Raw genomic sequence first — 18029 nt, forward strand, 5'->3', positions numbered from 1 at the left:
ATGAATGCTTAGCGTGTTGTCGGCGTTCACAACCTATGCCCAACAATAGTCTAACTTATGCATAGCGCACGGCAGCGTATCGCCGACAATCACGTGGCGTAGCCTATTAAAAGGCTGCCGCTCGACGATTCAAATCATGACCGCACTAGACATCGAAGTGTCAACATCACCGTCATGCCGAAGAAAACTTCGAAGAATGCTGCAAAGAAGTCTCCTGGCCGTGGCCGCGGACGCAAGGAGGATCCATCATCACCCACACCCTCCCCATCACGCTCACCTACTACTCCTGACATGGACCTACTACTACTACTACTACTACTACTACTACTACTACTACTACTACCTACTACTACTACAACTGACACACTCACCTACTACTACTACTACTACTACTACTGATAATACTGACATGGACATCTACTCACCATGGAGTCTGAAACACTGACGGGTTCCTCCTGTGTGAACCCCATTTTTATATACCAATTCCCCTAAACGCTGCCAATACGCCAGTATACGGTAGCTGTAAGTTAGAAACACGTTCAGTAAGTTCTGTGGTTGTCCGGAAGACTTCAAATACGTCTACATACGTCAATATGCGTTTGAGATACATTACACATAGGTTCAAAGCACGTTACTCATCGGTTAGAAATAAATTTCGGGTACGCTAGACATTACCTCAACGTATTTCGACTTATGAGTAACTTACAAGTAACGTGTGTCAACGATCGCATAACGTGCCTACAACTTATGGCCAGCGTATGCGGAATGTGTGAATCATACGCCGAGCACGTCAAAAAATTTTGAGCATGCTTAAAATTTGTCGACGAGCTCGGCTTACTACGACGTATGCCAACGTGCTCTTAACGTATACAAAATTTACCCATAACGTATTCGACGTGTGCCAGCGTATTCGCCAAATTTTTCATACGTTGGCAAAAACGTCAAGGTGTGACAGGGCCTTTAGGTTGGATTGTCAAAATGCTTGGTAAGACGACATGCAAGGCAGAAGCAAGTGGCAGACTTTAATTTGAAATGGTCACAAATTTTTATTTTTGGAATAGGTGTGAAGGGAAAAATAATTTGCCAAAAAAAATAGAGGAAAGTTTCTGATGGAAAGATCTAACCACGGCGGTTGACATCGGGATAATGTGCAATGTGTGTGGATGCTCCTGCAAGGATAATGTTGGGCTGGTTGCCTACTCTCTCATTCATCATTGAAGGCAAAGTGACAATGAATCATTGCAGATCAAATTGTCTTGATAACCCACCAACACTAGCAGTGAAATAAAAGAATGAGGAAACGAAGTAAACAAAAAGGTAGAAAGCAGAGCGTAGCTTCATCCCTTTCTCATCGAGGGATGAGAAAGAAAAGCAAGAGATACATAAATGTTTACATAAAGCACCTACAATGCAACTCCCGACGGTTGCAATAAAACCAAAAGGCACCATGATTCTCGGTGCTATCCTTATCTTTGAAGGTAGATGACTGAGCGACCCACAATCAAACCGAAGAATCAAAATACATCCTTGATTTAGTAAGGCATGTTGAAATGTAACTGTGCAAGACTCATTAGAACTATGAGGATCTGAAACATCCTCTAAACAAATCCTTTATGACTTCGCAAATGTGGAATGTTTATTTGCTCTCTCTATCTGTCTATGTCATGTGCTTTTTAAAATTTCCTGCTCTAAGGTTCGTGGAGGGGCTGCAACACAAATCACTCACTCGCAGAAAAATACATGATACAACACCACACTTAACCTCGGACAAACGCATCCGCTGTGATTGGGGGAAGTGATGTAACTGCCTGCGACACAGCAACGGTGACTCCATCTTCATGACTTTGCTCTCTCTACTCAGTGGAGGAATTGAGAAATTTCATCCTCCCCATGGATGCCAACCAATGGAGTTTGTCTGCATTATAGACTTAAAAAAAATGCTGATTATCAAGCAAGGAAGAGCAGCACATACCATTTTTACCCTCGCCGAAGGAGAGGATGTTGCATTTAGGTCCGCTTGTTTGTCTGCACAGAACTTGTTTTTCTCCAACTGCTTTTTGGAGTATTGAGATGAAATTTTCACCATCGGAGTGACTACTCATGTAGAATGTTTTATTGATAACTAGCAAATACAGGTGTAGGGTGAGAGGTGGGAGGGGTGGCAAAGATGATAAAAAATGGGGAGCGATGGGGGAGGTGGGGAGAGCGACACCTCACCAAACATTGCTATTCAGAGAGAGATGAGAGGAGAGTGCTGCAATTTATGAGGAGGGGAAAGAGTGAGGGGGAGCAGGAAAAAATAGACAGGTGAGGGGTGGAGGTGGGGTTAGAAAAGAGAATGATATGTGACGCTTAATGACCGAACACGAAAAAAAAATGTCAGAATAGCTGGACACACAACTGAGTTTGTAAAGTAATCCGCTGGCACATCGGCAAAAACTTTGATATTCAAGTTCCAGAAAATTTGTGGGAAAATAAACCAAAAGCAATCACTGAAAACATTGAAGTACTACTCGCATTCCGTGGGTTGAGAGGCATAATGTTGTAACTGCATTTTTGGTGAAACCGAATAAAATGGCTCTCATGTCTCACAAAACACCATTTCGCGGGTTGAGAGACATAATGTTGTAACTGAAAATTTCCCATTTCCTGCAAATCGCTAATGAAAGATAAATGGTGTTTTGTTAGACATGAGAGCCATTCCATTCAACCTCGCCAAAAATGCAGTTACAACATTATGCCTCTCAACCCGCGATACGACCTTATGATCCCATCGGGCGTGAGCATCGAAAACAAAGCATTGCGACCAGATATACTTAGGTACAAAAAAAGAGAAGAAAGCATTGCTGATTGAGGTGTTAAAACCAATGATTTTGGACTAACGATGCAGAAATCAAGAAAATGACCAAATACCAAGACCTCAATCAAGCATTTTCTGAAAAGATCCTGGAAGCTGAAGAATGCCAAAGTTGTCCCAGTGATGACTAAGAACCTCACAGGAATGATGATGAAGAACCTCACAGAGATATTTTTTTGAACATTCCTGGGAATATCACTACAAACGAACTACAGTTGGAAGCTGTCCGGGGCTCAGTAACAATCCTAAAGAGATAATTTTTGACTTTGAGAACAGAAAACTTCACAGCTTGGTCCATGAATCGTGACCCCTTACTGAAATAAAGGAGGATACTTTGAGCCCATCCTGGGAGGACTCCATTCCACATTCTGAAACCCACATGTGTAGATCCCAATCAACGACACACACACACACACACACACACACACACACACACACACACACACACACACACACACACACACACACACACACACACACACACACACACACACACACACACACACACACACACACACACACACACACACACACACACACACACACACACACACACACACACACACACATACACACACACACTATAGATTATGATGTCATAGGTCACATGGTGTGGTAGCCATATTATATTGGCAAAACTTTGGACTGCTCGCTATCTCTGAAACCGCACCAAGGAAAAAATTGAAACTTGGCACATAGCAAGTACTCCTCATGGGGAATCTGTGTGGTTTTTTTTTAATGACATCATCGGTGTCTCGTTATGATGTCATAATTGCATATGTAGAACGCTACATATGATGAGTGAAAATTTTTAACGGTCATCTTGGTATAAAATGGTCCACAGCAAAAAAAAAAGGTCATGTGATTCGGCAGCCATATGTTTTATTTGTTTTTTTTTTAACCTTCAAAAATCTCTGAAGTGGCTGAACAGATCGAGACAAAACTTTACACGAATGACTGTCTATCCATGAGGAACAAAAGCTTCTTACACATGATGTCATTGGTCACATGGTTTGGCAGCCATATTGGATTTACCCTAAAACCAAAAAAAATCTCCAGAATGGCTGGACAGATCGAGGGAAACCATGCAAATGTTCCCCAAGCCGTGGGTGTTCTCGTTTGTAAAGGAATAATTGATAGGTCACATTGTTTGGCAGCCATATTGGAGTGAAGAAAATATAAAATAATGTTTTCTCTGGAACTTCATCAATCGATGTGAAACTTCACAATTATGATCTTGTAGTGATGGGGAATACAGGTTTTATATTTCAACTTGATCGGACTAATCGGAATAATCAATAATTATTGATTATTTTTTTTTTGATGTGGTTTTTTTTAATTTTTTTTTTGATGAATAAGGCTCACTTAGCTGTGCGTGGATGGATTTTTGAGGATAGCAGCTAAAATGCGAATACTAGCCAGGTTCCTCGTGATGACTTCATCTTTGCTTTTTGCTAGTTTAGGTTCCTTCTGATTATTCCAATGCCCATTTACTCCAAAGGACTGCACGTATTTGGTCTTCCATTTTATTTCAATTGAATTTATTTTAATCCCATTCTAAATTCAATTGAATAACAAGTGGTGCGCCCGGCACAACAAATCCCGCCCATTTAAGGCATAAAGTTAATTTGGGGATCAAATTTAAATTTGATATATCCTTAACCTGAAAGTTGATTATAAGGAATATTTTAGTCTTCGTTTGAAGTCAATTAAACCATTTTGACGAAGTTATGAGCGAAAAAGATTTTGACCTTTTCGTGACCTGACCTTGACCTTTGACCTAATTGGACCCAAAAGTTAATGGGGTCGCCCGAGGTTCATTACCCACCTGTGGATACAATTTGACAGTGTTTGAGCCAGGCGTTTTCCCGTAAAGTTGTATTTTCGTAACCATGTTTTAGTTTCAATGGAACATTTGTAATTTTGACCGATGACCATGACCCCCAAAACTTCGGACCCTACCGATCTTCACAAATATGCATTTTTCACTATAGGAATGGGTAGGATTAAATATAAATAAAGTGACCGTTTTTACAGCCATTTTTCCCTGCTGTGCAGGGGTTTGGCTTTTTCTTGAGGCAATGTTTTATGGCCGGATGCCCTTCCTGACGCCAACCCTGGTCGCCTCTTACGACACACAGGGATATGGTACACCTATTCTAACCGGGGCATACACCGGGACCAGTACACTGGCACTCATTTCGCCGACCTCGGAAGGATGACAGGCTGAGTCAACCCCCTGGTGTTAATTCAGCAGCCAACGGGGCTTGAACTCAGGACCCTGGGATCCCAAGCCGCCACCCTAACCACTAAGCCAACACCAGGCTTAGGAATGGGTAGGATTACGAGTGATAAATAGAATAAGGTTCACTATAAGCTTAGTTTGAAGTAAATCAGATCATTTTTGATGAAGTTATGAGCGAAAAACGATTTTGATCTTTTTGTGACCTTGACCTTTAATCCAATTGGACCCAAAAATTAATGGTGTCGTCCAAGGTTCATTGCCCACCTGTGGATTAAATTTGATAGTGTTTGCTAAAGCCGTTTTGCCATAAAGTTGCTAACAGACAGACAGACAGACAGACAGACAGACAAACAAACCGGACGATTACAATATCCCGCTCCCTCCCTCTGGGAGGGGGCGGGATAATAATAATAAAAACGTCATGGGTCAGTGTCACATGTGTAATCAAAGCGGGGACGTCTTGTTACCCAGTTATTGCAGTTCTAAAATGGCAGTGCCAGCAGTTATAAAGTGGCAGTTCCAATTATGTCTCTTATTAATTACATAACACACTAGTACACAAACGCCACACAAAATACATCACACAAAACAAGTCCTGACGAGGGTCTGCAATCTGATTGCTCTTTTTCTTGTTTTATATGTCTTTGGTACGACTCGTCCAGGAATGAAATCAACCCGCTTATCGACCAGTCAGACTGAACATGTTAACCATTATGCCACCAAGTCTGTTAAATGCTTCATTGTAAAATATGTAAAGGTGTAATGTAAAAATGGCTGACTTTTTTAAATCTTTTTCTCCAGCCACATCTCCCACTGTAAATGGTGAGAGCGGTGATGGTGCAAATAGCCACACTGGTCTTTCTTCTGTTGCCGCATCTCCTGGTGAGGATCAAGAAGCCAAGGTCCAAAGCACCCCTGTTTCTTTGGAAGCGAGGCGACTCGAGTCCTTGCCTAGCAGCAAGGAAGAGCTCAAGGACGCACTGAAACGGCAGCTCGAGTACTATTTCTCCAGGTTGGCCTGTTCCAAAGGTGTTGCTTTACTGGCACGAGAGTTGTTCGTTCCATTCTGTAGCATTTCCACCATTGTGCTTTTGCGTTCATTCTGCAGTTTTCCATGCTGCAAGTGGAACACTATGCTATGAATGCCATTGGAAAGCCTGCTCTGTGGATGAGTGGCATCTTGTCACTTACAGGCGTAAAACTAAATAGGCAGAGCATGGAAGGTAATTGATGCACATCAAATTTTAGCCTAACGCAGCATGAAAAGTCAATTTGTACTTTGGGCCAATAGTCCGATCAACATATGTTATGACCAAAAATAAACTTGAACAGAAATGATTTTTTGATTGTATTTGCAAATGTCTCCTCCATGAGGTATTAAAAATCCTCCCTCGAACATGCGTGCCAAATTGGATTTTCTTTTGTGGGAGTGGTGGGGGTTGAAAATGAAGTAGAAAAAAAACTGATGTATTTATTGGAATATATTGTATAAATATATTGTATAAATTAAAGTGAAATCAAATATAATGTATGACAAAAATTTTGTCTTTAATATTAACAAAATATAAATATAATATTTAGACTTATTAAAAATGCAATTGGTTACTATTGTGGTACATTTTTGGGGACTAAAAGGTTTACAAAAACATACATAATTTTATTATTAACTTGCTGGACATTGCAGTTAATGTGTTAACGCTCAATTTCTACATTTTTAGTCACACAAATAGTAATGTACATGAACACTTAAACTTTTGATGAAACGTATATCTTTATTTGTTTGCATAAAAATATTGCGACAAATAAAATATAATTACCTTAGTGTTTTTTATGATGTAATTGTACAATGCTTATATAAATCAAATATTATTGATAGTTTTGCATACATTTGGGGTGTTTCTTTCAGAATATAAAGCCAAGAAATACCATGAAAAATATAATTATGAACTTGCATTTCACATTAATGGTTTGGAGAAAACAAACTGATAAAAATCCAAATCATTCACTTTGCATCAAATCAGGACAAAACTAATCAAAACATGCATTTGGTATGGTTAATTCTATAGCTATCCATCATGAGTGTGATATTGTTAGATACAAACACAAATGTGCAGTGTAAACATGTCCAAGGCTACTCATGCTTAACATTAGGCAAAATCAAATCTGCTCTCAAAATGTAAAGTCACACTTTTCGTCATTATACATTTCTGGTCACACTGAGTTTTCACAACGGACTCCTTTACGTGTCCTGCGAGCTGTGCCACGTTCAAACCCTACTTTCTTGCAACTGCAGCTTTTGCAGATTTACATCCCATCTTGCATGTGCATCAGATAACTTTCACAAGGTTATCTGGAGCTGGTGCTTTGTCGGTTTTTAGAGGTTTCAGTGTGCCCATTCACTAGTTACAAACCCCCAATCTGTTTGCTCAAAACATTCGTCGTTCCCCTTCTGCTCTTGTATCTGGAAGTATACTCTCAGACGGTGATATTTTTCAGCATGTCATGTTGGCAGTAGTAATTTAGGATCCAGGGAGAAAGAAGTGTTTGCAACTTTCTCTTCAAATTTACTGACATGGAGGCTTATTTCTGCAGTTTGTTGGGAACTATATAAGTGTAAGTTGATTTTGCCAACTGCTTGAACATCATCGGCTGCCACCTTCATTCTTGGTATACTTCTGGATATCTTGGTACCAGGTGTCCCAGCAGCTATAATTCCCATCCCATTTAATGGTATGCATTATGGTCATCTATGGTTTGTATATTATGGTCGATGTTATTGGCTAAAAACTGGACAACTTGACCAGGTATTTCTGTATTATTGGTTACAACTGTTTTATATTCATGCATTTGAACTTCTGCGTACGAGCAACAAAATTCAAGAAACTTCTGCATACGAGAAATAAAATTGCTGAGTGTACCAACCAAAAATCTTATCCCAAAATGGTGGGGACATTGAATACCGAGACCTATCGGTAGAGGTGCAACAATAACTCTGGGCCTAAACTGCTTACATGATGGCCTGTCCTACAGCAGCTTCTTCTCCTGTGGTATTCTTACCAACAAAATGATCGCTCAACAACAACCACAGGGAGTCTGGAATCTCATAAATACACTTGTCTGATGTATTGATACCTCCGTATGTTGGATATGTATCTATTGAGTATGACACATTCTTAATATCACCTTTATCAGTTTTGTCATTGTTTTAGTTATCTTCATTTTTCTCTTGTTTCGTTCAATCGGTGTCATCACTTTTTGGGAGAGAATAAAAGTAGTGGTGCTTTTGATGCTGTACCTCTGAATGTAGCCACATTTGGCTATCCATTGACTTTAGTAAATATAAAGTCTTCCCAAAGTAATCTATTGGTCTCAATTTCATGAGAGGGAAGCTAATTCGCTCGTCGTCATCACCCAGGTCAGCTTTCATCTTTTCAATTGGATTATTAACAATTATTTGCTCTTCGTCATTTGTTTACTTTATACTGAACAACTTTCATAAAAGTGACCTCCCTCACAACATTCTTTTGTTTTCCTCTCTTTTTCTTTGTTGGTGGTTCATTACCATCTGAAATGTATCTTCCTGTTCCAAACGTAACACAAGATGAATGATAAACTGCATGCGGTGCATTTAAATCACGCGAATACTCGATCCTAGCCATAACCGCCTTTCTTCAGTTGTTCCTTTCTTTACTCCTTTTATGGATCTCATCTTGAAATTTAACTGTTCTGACTTTATAAAATTATTTGTAACACTTTTCCTTCTCATATCGTTGATGGACTTGCCACAAAACAACGGTCTTCACCAAATGTAAATACCGTCTCACCCGAATGTAAGTTACATTGATCATCACTTTTCTCATTTGACTTCCTTTTGCAGCAACTCTTCGAGTCTGAGTACGGATGACTACATTCTCTGTGAACATTTTGTCCAATGCACATATTTAAATTATCACAATGTTCCCAAAATGTTCCCATTTGCCGCCTCTAAAAGTCAATGTCGCTGTATCCCTGGAGGAGAGAGACTGGTTACAAAGTTCCCACTTATTTGCCATTCGTCATCTCTTCTACTGCCCCTCAAAACTTCGTTATTTAATATTTTATGAATATGCCAACTGTCATTCTAAAAATGCTTCTGATATGTTACCTGGAATGCGTTTTAAACCTATTTTTAGGCACGTGAACGTTCTGAACAAAATTATTGATGTATTAGAAAGTTTTTGTAGATTTTATATTTCTTTTTCAAAAATTGGTTATTTTTTGGATAAAAACTACATTTTTGCCCCAAAAATATCACTAATTATGCTTATTTACCACAAAATAAACGAGTTTTACATTTGTCTGCATAATAGTTTTGTTTTGTTTTTTAATCCAGAAATGGAAACATTTTTCATGATAGTATTAACTTCCAAACAATATTCCAGAAATCCTCAGTTTTATTTATTTTCAAATTTTGATCCATAATAAATCCTATTTTAAACATGGTGTTGAGGAGGCTTTTCCAAATATAAAAAAGCAAAAATCATCTCTTCAAATTTATTTTGGTTTCGGCAGATTATTTTATTTTTAAATCGATCAGACTACAATTGTGCTGCTAAAACTATGAGCACTCTTTCAGAATTGACAATAAGGGCTTGGTCATAATCCTCGGCAATTTTGTATACAGTAACGTGACTGTTGGTTTGCATCATTACTAGGAGTGTGGCTGTGCCACTTCTGCAGTTCCCCTTACAGGTTAGATCAGGAATTTTGAATTTGGCAGGGGTTACGGCGATAAATCACCGATTTCTTTGCGAAGAACAATGTGGGATTTTTATCGTCCACCAGCTAATGCTGGCAGACAGGCCGCCCATTCCGAGAGATGGAACACACACTGATGAATCGCCCGACCTGCGAAACACCAGTGTGAGAGTTCGCATCAAATTAAGACATACTAAATCGGGGTCGGGATTCAAACCCAGGCAAGTCAGCTGAGGTAAGTGTGCATACATAATAGGCTACCATGCCAGCCAAGGACTTGGTAAAGGTTTGTCAATCATTGTGGCAATTTAAGTGCATAATATGAATGAAGACCCTGAAGTGCCGAGCGTTGAGTTTGCACGTGTTCTGTTTTCTGACTCGGATTATCCATCCCACCACGGCTTACTGAGTTGCAATAAACTTTTAATATCTTGTGAATGCGTGATTTTATTACCTCTGCCACCGAAGGTGAAGGAGGTTATGTTTTCACCCATTTCTGTCTGTTTGCTTGTTTGTGTACAGGATATCTCTAAAAGTTGTGGATGGATCCGGATGAAATTTTTTGGACAGGTTGGATGTATAACAAGGATGAACTGATTAGATCTTGGTGAAGATCCGGATCCTACGAGGAGAATTTTTAAAGTGATTCTTCACCATTGAGAGATCGGGCCAAAATGATATATAATATGATATGTATATAAATTTATATACATACATACATACATATATGTACATACATATAATCGCGATATCCCTAAAAGTTGTGAACGGATTCGAGCGAAACTTGGTGGACATGTTGGGTGTGTGACAAAAAATAATTGATTCAGTTTTGGTGAAAATCCGGATCTGATAATTTTTTAAGTGATTCTTCACCATTGAGAGATAGGGCCAAAAACAACATAGTACTGTATTGCATCATATTTCAAAAATGTATTGGGCCTGGTATTATTGTCAGGTCAGGCCAGATCAGATCTGTGACTTGTGACAGGTATCATGTAAACCTCTACTAACCTGTTCCATGATCAGATTGCTGGCGACTAAGCCATCTCCCCCACCAGGTTTTCTGGTGAGGATGTTGTATGATATGGACACCCAGTAGGATGAAGAACAAAACCTGTCAAAGGGTGCAGGAACTCCTTGTGAGCCAATGGCCATCCATATATATTATATAGTGCCCAACTGTGTTTGTGGATATCCTCCTGCAGTTGGGATACTACTTATTCTGAGGTTGGTGGCAGGATGTGCACTCCGGCCACTGTAAAACCCTTCAATCCGCAAAGCATTCCAGAAGCGTAAAAAAAAAACCCACTCCATGGGAGTACCTCCTGTGCAGCTTCCCTTCGGAGCGCAGCTCACCGGATGTCGGGATTGGGGCAAAGCCTTTCAGACCCCCAATCTTTAATGATAGGAGGGAAACCACAGGGTAACATTCACTGGTCAGATTGCGGGAGAGTGTGTCGGAATGGTGCGAAGGTGTTGTCCACCAGACGGCGGTCTCCTTGGGTTAACCTGAGGCGGTCCCATCAGGGGGGTGCCTGGAATGTCCTATCCCTAAGAGAGGATGATCACCTGTCTCTGTTATCATGTGAGCTCAAGCATTTGGATATCGGTATTACAGACTCTCTGAGGTTCGGAGATTGGATTGCGGCGAGATCATGGCGGGTCGTTACACCTACTATTGGTCTGGTTGCTCTAATGGACACCATGCCCAAGGAGTTGCTGTAGCTGTGCCCAATAAGCTGACTCCAATGATAATTGAGGTAACACTGGTCAACGAGCGTATTATGAGACTAAGGATTCGTAACTCCTTGGGTGTCGTTTCCCTGGTCTCTGTTTATGCTCCGACTGAGGCGAGTGATCTCACCGTGAAGGACGCATTCCATGCCACGCTCAAGTCTGTGGTTGTTCAGTGCCCCAGGTGAGATACGCTTCTAGTCTTGGGGGATTTCATTGCATCGACTGGAACTGATGGGGTTGGTTATGAGACGTGTGCTGGTCCCCATGGGTCTTGAAATGTGAACCTGAATAGCACTAAGTACCTTGACTTTGCAAGAAGTCATGGACTTAGGGTGGCTGGTTCATGGTTTTAGCGTCCACAAGCTCATCGCTGGACTTGGTATTCAAATGCTGGCAGTATGGCAAAGGAGATTGACCATGTGCTCGTTGATGGTCACTCGGTGATCCAGAACTGCAGGTGCCACCGGAGTGAGTGCTCAGTTCCTCAACCACCGTTCTTCACGACCACCGTTCTTGATGTTGCCAGTCGATGTGTTGGAACTCACCGGAGGGCGAAGAAGAATTTTGTCTCTCAAGGGACTCTGGATATGATTGAGCAGAGTCGCAGGCCAGGCTGAATGGCAGAGCTGAGCTGTTCAGGGAGCTGAAGCATAAAACTGTACGTGCACCAAGGGTGGACAAGGAGGCCTATGTGCCAGGAATCTGTGAGGGGGTAGAGCATCACCTGTGGTCAAGTGGTTCTCGTCCTGCTGTCAGGGGAATTCGTGCATTGCGTTCGTCCAAGCCCATCCCTCAGTGTACTGCAGTTCGATCAGAGGGTGGTAAGCTCTTGACAGAGGAGTCCGAAGTAAAGGCCCGCTGGGCCGATCACTTTGAGCAGTTGTACCAGGCTGATCCACCAGCTGTCGAGTTGGACGTCAGGGATGTTACAATCGCTGTTGCTGATCCTCTGATCAACTGTGGTCGACCTTCGTTTGTGGAAACACAGGCTGCGGTGAAGCGGTTGAAGTGGGCTAAAGCTCCTGGGATCTGTGGCATCCATGATGAACTTCTCAAGGTTGGTGGAAATGCTGCACTCGTGTCGTTGCATGCAGTGCTGTGCTCTGTCTAGAACACAGGCATCATCCCAACTGACTGGAAGAGGGGCCTTGTTGTCACTCTCTGGAAAGGGAAGGATGATCGCCAAGGCTGCAACAACTACCGAGGGGTGACGCTGCTCTTAGTGTGGCTCTTAGACGCTGCTGGAGGCAAGGTCTTTGCTCAGATAATTCTTGATAGGGTTCGCCACCATCTGCTTGAGCACCAGCATCCAGAGCAGTCAGGCTTTACACCAAAGAGGTTAACGATTGACCGTATCCTTGCTCTTCGGGTCCTCACCGAACGCAGACGAGAGTTTCGGCAGGGGCTGCTTGCAGCCTATGTTGATCAATATAAAGCGTATGATTCAGTGAATCGGGATGCCCTCTGGAGGATTCTTGGTCTTCATGGGGTGCCACCAAAACTAATCGATCTGATGTCTGAACTATACTCTGGTACTGAGAGTACTGAGAGTACTGTGAGATGTGGTGATACCATCTCTGACTTATTTCCAGTTATTACTGAAGTTCGTCAGATGTGTGTATTGGCCCCCACACTTTTCAGCACTTGTATGGACTGGATTCTGGGGAGGATGTTGGAGAGATCAAGCTGCGGTGCATCGTTTGGGAATGTCAAGATCTCTGACCTTGATTTCACAGATGATGCAGTTATCTTTGCAGAGACTCAAGATATCCTTTTGGGGGCCCCTGAGGTGCTGAATGAGGAGTCTGAGCCACTGAGATTACGGGTTTCCTGGGTCAAAACAACGATCCAGGTTTTCAATGACATCTTGGATACTGCCATCCTGTCTGTCCCTGTTTGTGGTGAGGATGTTGAGGTCACGGAGAGATTCATGTACCTTGGTAGCTATACTCATGTCTCTGCTGGCTGTGAGTCAGAGGTCAACAGACGTCTGGGTCAGGCCTCGGGAGTCATGGATTCACTGGATCACGGGGTGTGGCGCTGCCGCTACCTGTGCGGGAGGGTGAAAGTCCGAATCTTCAGGTCCTTGATACTTCCAGTCATGCTCTACGGATGTGAGACTTGGACTCTGACCAGGGATCTGAGACGGGGACTTAATTACTTTGGTACCTTGGCTATTGCTGGTCGGACTTTGTGTCCAATGAGCGGTTGCTGAGAGAGACTCAAATGAGATTTGTTACCTGCACAGTCTGTGAGCGTCAGCTGTGGCTGGATGGACAATGTGGCTCGTTTTCCTGACACTGATCCTGCTCACCAGATTCTCTCAGCGAGGGAGTCTCGTGAGTGGAGGAGGCCGATGGGCCGACCACGTGGCTCGTGGTTGCAGCAGGTTGATCAGCATCTCAAGGAGATGGGGATGGGCCAGGCATCTGCCTGTCGGATGGTCAGACGGAGGCCCCTGGAGTACCAGCGGAAAGTGGACGCAGTGACGTGCTGCTCTGGCGCATGTTCTCGTATCTGACCTGACCAGTATGTTCTCGTGGATCAGGCACTGAGTGGTGGAGGTATGCGCTCTTCCGAGTGCACTTCTAGGTTTCATTCTGGCTTCATTCTTTGTGTTCAATTTGCAATCTCAAAAGTCGTGAGTTATGTCAATGGTCCAGCAAAAGGTGATGTTGTCCATTTGTTTTTGTATCATGAAATGGGAATTATCCAACTTCCCAATTGTAATCCATGACAAATAGTTTATGAATATCCCATCGTTTTGCTTTTGTATTCCTCATGATTATATTTCAGAGAAAAAAGTAGGATATCCCAAGTTTGCAATGTCCCAGCCTCATGTCATGCTGCATCACTGAAGGATCAAGCCACACCTGTGTGTGTTACATTACCTGTTGGAATACACCTGATGTAATCAGCACTAATAGTAAATGGCAGTGTAAATGCAGCATTCTGCTCTTTGTGTTTTAATTCAAGAGTAGAAAGGAGCAAACTAACTGTTGTTGTGGCAGTTGATGACTTCCAGTGTGTCTCACATTCTCCTTCCTGACCCACTTTTTCCTCCCTTTTCACAATCGTTTTGACAGTTGGCTTGCATCATTCACAAGGCTCTGTTCAACTCAAACACCATACATATACATATATATATCTGCTTTTCTCTTTAGGGAGAATCTGGCGGGAGATGCATATTTGCTTTCGCAGATGGATAGCCAGCAGTATGTACCGGTGGAAACAATTGCTGGCTTTAACCTCGTCAAGCGCCTCACTTCCGATCTCCAGCTCATTATTGATGTCCTCAAGTGTAGGTGGCACACTGTATGGATTAAGGACTGATATATGTTGATAATGATTGCAGATATGATAATTGTAAGCGGTTTGTCTTGCAGAGCTTGTTTTGCAGTGACATGTTTCTCTTTAAATGTACATTGTTTGATATGCACCTGTCTTTCACATTCTGCAGCCTCCTCAGTGGTGCAGGTAGATGAAGCAGGGCGCCGTGTACGCCCAGTCCTGCCTAAACGCTGCATTGTAATTCTGCGTGAAATACCACAGAATACACCTGTGGAGGTGAGCACCTGTCTTGGTTGCCCAGCTTGATCTTGTATTGCTGTTTCAAGCACTCTGTTGACAGAATCATAAATGCCGTGTCTGATGCATGCATTGTTGAGTTGATACCTTCCCTTGCACAGGACATCAAGGCCTTGTTTGCACGTGACCGGTGTCCTGAGATGCTGAGCTGTGAGTTTGCACACAATGATAGCTGGTACATCGCTTTCGACTCTGAGGCAGATGCACAGCAGGTATCTCGTTACAAAGTAATTTGTGAAAGCCGATTATATTAAATATCCACGTGAACAAATGTATAACTTCAATAGTAGAAGTCATAGGAGACAGTTATAGGCCGTCTATTTACAGGAATTCTAATGCAAATATGGCATTTTTTGACCTCAACCCCAACATGTTCTTTCCCTCCCTTTACTCCAATCATATTCCAAACGACTTTGCTTTCTCTCCCTATGCCAACCACCCCCCCCCACCCACACTCCACCTCCTCTTTATCCCCAATATCATCCTCACACCTTTTCCTTGCCACCCCAAACTCCCATGTGTACATGATAAATAGATCTTCTGATGACTCCATTGCAGGACTTGTACCTATTTGGTCTTCCATTTGATTTGAGTTGAATTTATTTTAATCCCATTGTATGTTCAATCGAATGAATAATTTTTAAAAACGTCGTGGGTCATGGTCAGGTGTCCGATCAAAGCGGGATTGCATCAAAGCAGGACGTCTTGGTACCTGGTCATCACTGCCAGCAGTTATAAATTGGCAGTTCCAATTATTTCTCTTCCTAATTACGTAACACACCAGTACACAAACACCACACAGTCCTGGTGAGGAATACCACACAAAACAAATCCTGACGAGGGTCTGCAATCTCTGAATTGCTCTTTTTATTGTTCGATTTTGGGTTTAAAAGGTCAAAGGTGTATCGTCATGTGACCTTTAATTGAAAACCTTTGTTATCACAATAACTTGTGAACTACGTCAGCGATTTCAGCCAAAGTTGGCACAACTACGATGCAGTGATAAATTGATTCCAATTTTGGGTTCAACAGTTCAAAGGTCACGTGACCTTTGCAAATCAACTCTAATTAGAAGGATTTGATGTTTTTCTCTCTCATGTGAGCTTTAATTGAGATCAAACGTAACATTGGGTCGACATCCAACATAAGGGGAGGCATTTCCATTGACTCATTTGCGTCAAATTCTGTTTTCTCGGTGTTTGTTTTTTCTTGCCTTTTTTTTTGCGTGACCACTGTCAATGCGTGTTCAGGGATTACACCTTCTTCCCTCTCTTCACCTTCTTCCCTCTCCACCCCGTTCCGTTCCCCATATTCTCTGCCCTCATACACAGTCCCCATTGGAACTTTGTCTTCACGTTTTAACACCACACTGCCAGAGCATCTTCGGCAGTGATTAATGCTTATGCCAAACAAAGTACTATTTTTGTTTCCAGTGTAACTAAAGGTTATTGAGGTCTGGAGTTTTTTTTGAAGAAAAATTTTCAATGGAAAATTGGAGTTGAAGAGAAGTGTGTGTGCGTGCGTGCGTGCATCCTCCATAACTCCAAAACCATGAAACCTCATGACCTGAAACTTTGCATGCATACGAGGGGAACTCCAAAGTAGTGTATGAATGAAAATTGGTTGCTTGGGTTAATTTAAGAATCCCTTTTTGAAGATAATGGCTTACCTCCATGGAAGGCTTATCCTTTGTCAGCCCCAATTCACCTCACAGTGGTCTTAATTCAGCCGATGCAAACATTGCCTTACCTTGGAAACACTATCTCACGGATTAATTAAAGTATATAATCGAAATATTATATCTGATTTGAGAATTGGATCTTGTGGACTAAATACTGTCGTGGCCAAAAATATTGGCACCCTTGCACTTTTTTCAAAGAACTCTCAATTTTCTTTTAAAATAAGTTGAAATTGACAAATGCATTTGGTCTCCACAATTCTTTATTTAACTGTTAATATTGCAGAACCTTTGTTTTTGATTCAGAACTTAATACATCTATCTATAATTCCAGCTGTGTGTGTGTGTGTGTGTGTGTGTGTGTGTGTGTGTGTGTGTGTGTGTGTGTGTGTGTGTGTGTGTGTGTGTGTGTGTGTGTGTGTGTGTGTGTGTGTCCGCTGTTTCTCGACAACAACTGGTCCGATCTAATTGAAACTTGCCAGATATATTGCTGGGGATCTGAGGATGTGCCTTTTCAAGGTTTGATATTAATCGGACAAGTGCTTCCCAAGTTATGGCCATTTATTTACCAAACCAATGACAAGACACGTTATTGCGTGGGCGTGGCCGATGGGGGAAGGGAACCTCAGCCACGTTCCCCATTACGGGTTACAACGTACGGGCTTCCGGAGAGTGATGACTTCGTGTATTCTAATAATTTCTCGATTTCTTATGCGCATTTATAGAAAAACACAATGCCCCAATTTATGATCGTTTTCATATTAGACGGTGCATAAATTTCGGTAACATCAGAGTGCTGGTATGCTCCGAGCCAGGAGGTAATTTTTTTTCTCTCTCTTCTCTTCTCTTTTTGTTTTTCCTTGCGACGACATTGCGAAAAGGTAAAATACGTTGGCGCTAATTGAATAATTGGCCATTAAAACCTAAATTGCGAATATCGTAACTGATATGCGAACTTCCAGGCCACGCACGTACGGGCACACGAGAGCGAATAAATGGCCTGTGTGGTTGTTGTTTCTTGCTCGCGGTTGGAATATTTATTTATTCATTTTTTTTATTTCTTTTTTTTTACGGGCACGTACTAGTCCTTTTAAATCAGAAAATAAAAAGAAATGGCATTGACAAAATTATTGACACCCTCGACTTTATATTTGGTTGCACAGCCTTTGGACAAAATAACTGCAGTC

At 41.9% G+C, this 18029-nt stretch overlaps 1 protein-coding gene across 3 annotated transcripts in view; it reads left to right on the top strand.

Annotated features, from left to right (window-relative positions):
* Positions 1–18029, top strand: part of LOC147014245 (uncharacterized) — a 179599-nt gene that overhangs the window by 48003 nt on the left and 113567 nt on the right. For all 3 annotated transcript variants that reach the window (XM_085852020.1, XM_085852021.1, XM_085852019.1), the window contains 4 exons: positions 5904–6114; positions 14741–14877; positions 15037–15143; positions 15266–15376. In XM_085852020.1, the coding sequence (XP_085708146.1) occupies positions 5904–6114; positions 14741–14877; positions 15037–15143; positions 15266–15376 (566 nt within the window). The remainder of the gene's footprint in view (positions 1–5903; positions 6115–14740; positions 14878–15036; positions 15144–15265; positions 15377–18029) is intronic.

The sequence above is a fragment of the Eptatretus burgeri genome, chromosome 13, assembly GCF_056783735.1.
Source record: "Eptatretus burgeri isolate ZD-2024b chromosome 13, Ebu_testis_v1, whole genome shotgun sequence".
NCBI lineage: Eukaryota > Metazoa > Chordata > Myxini > Myxiniformes > Myxinidae > Eptatretus > Eptatretus burgeri.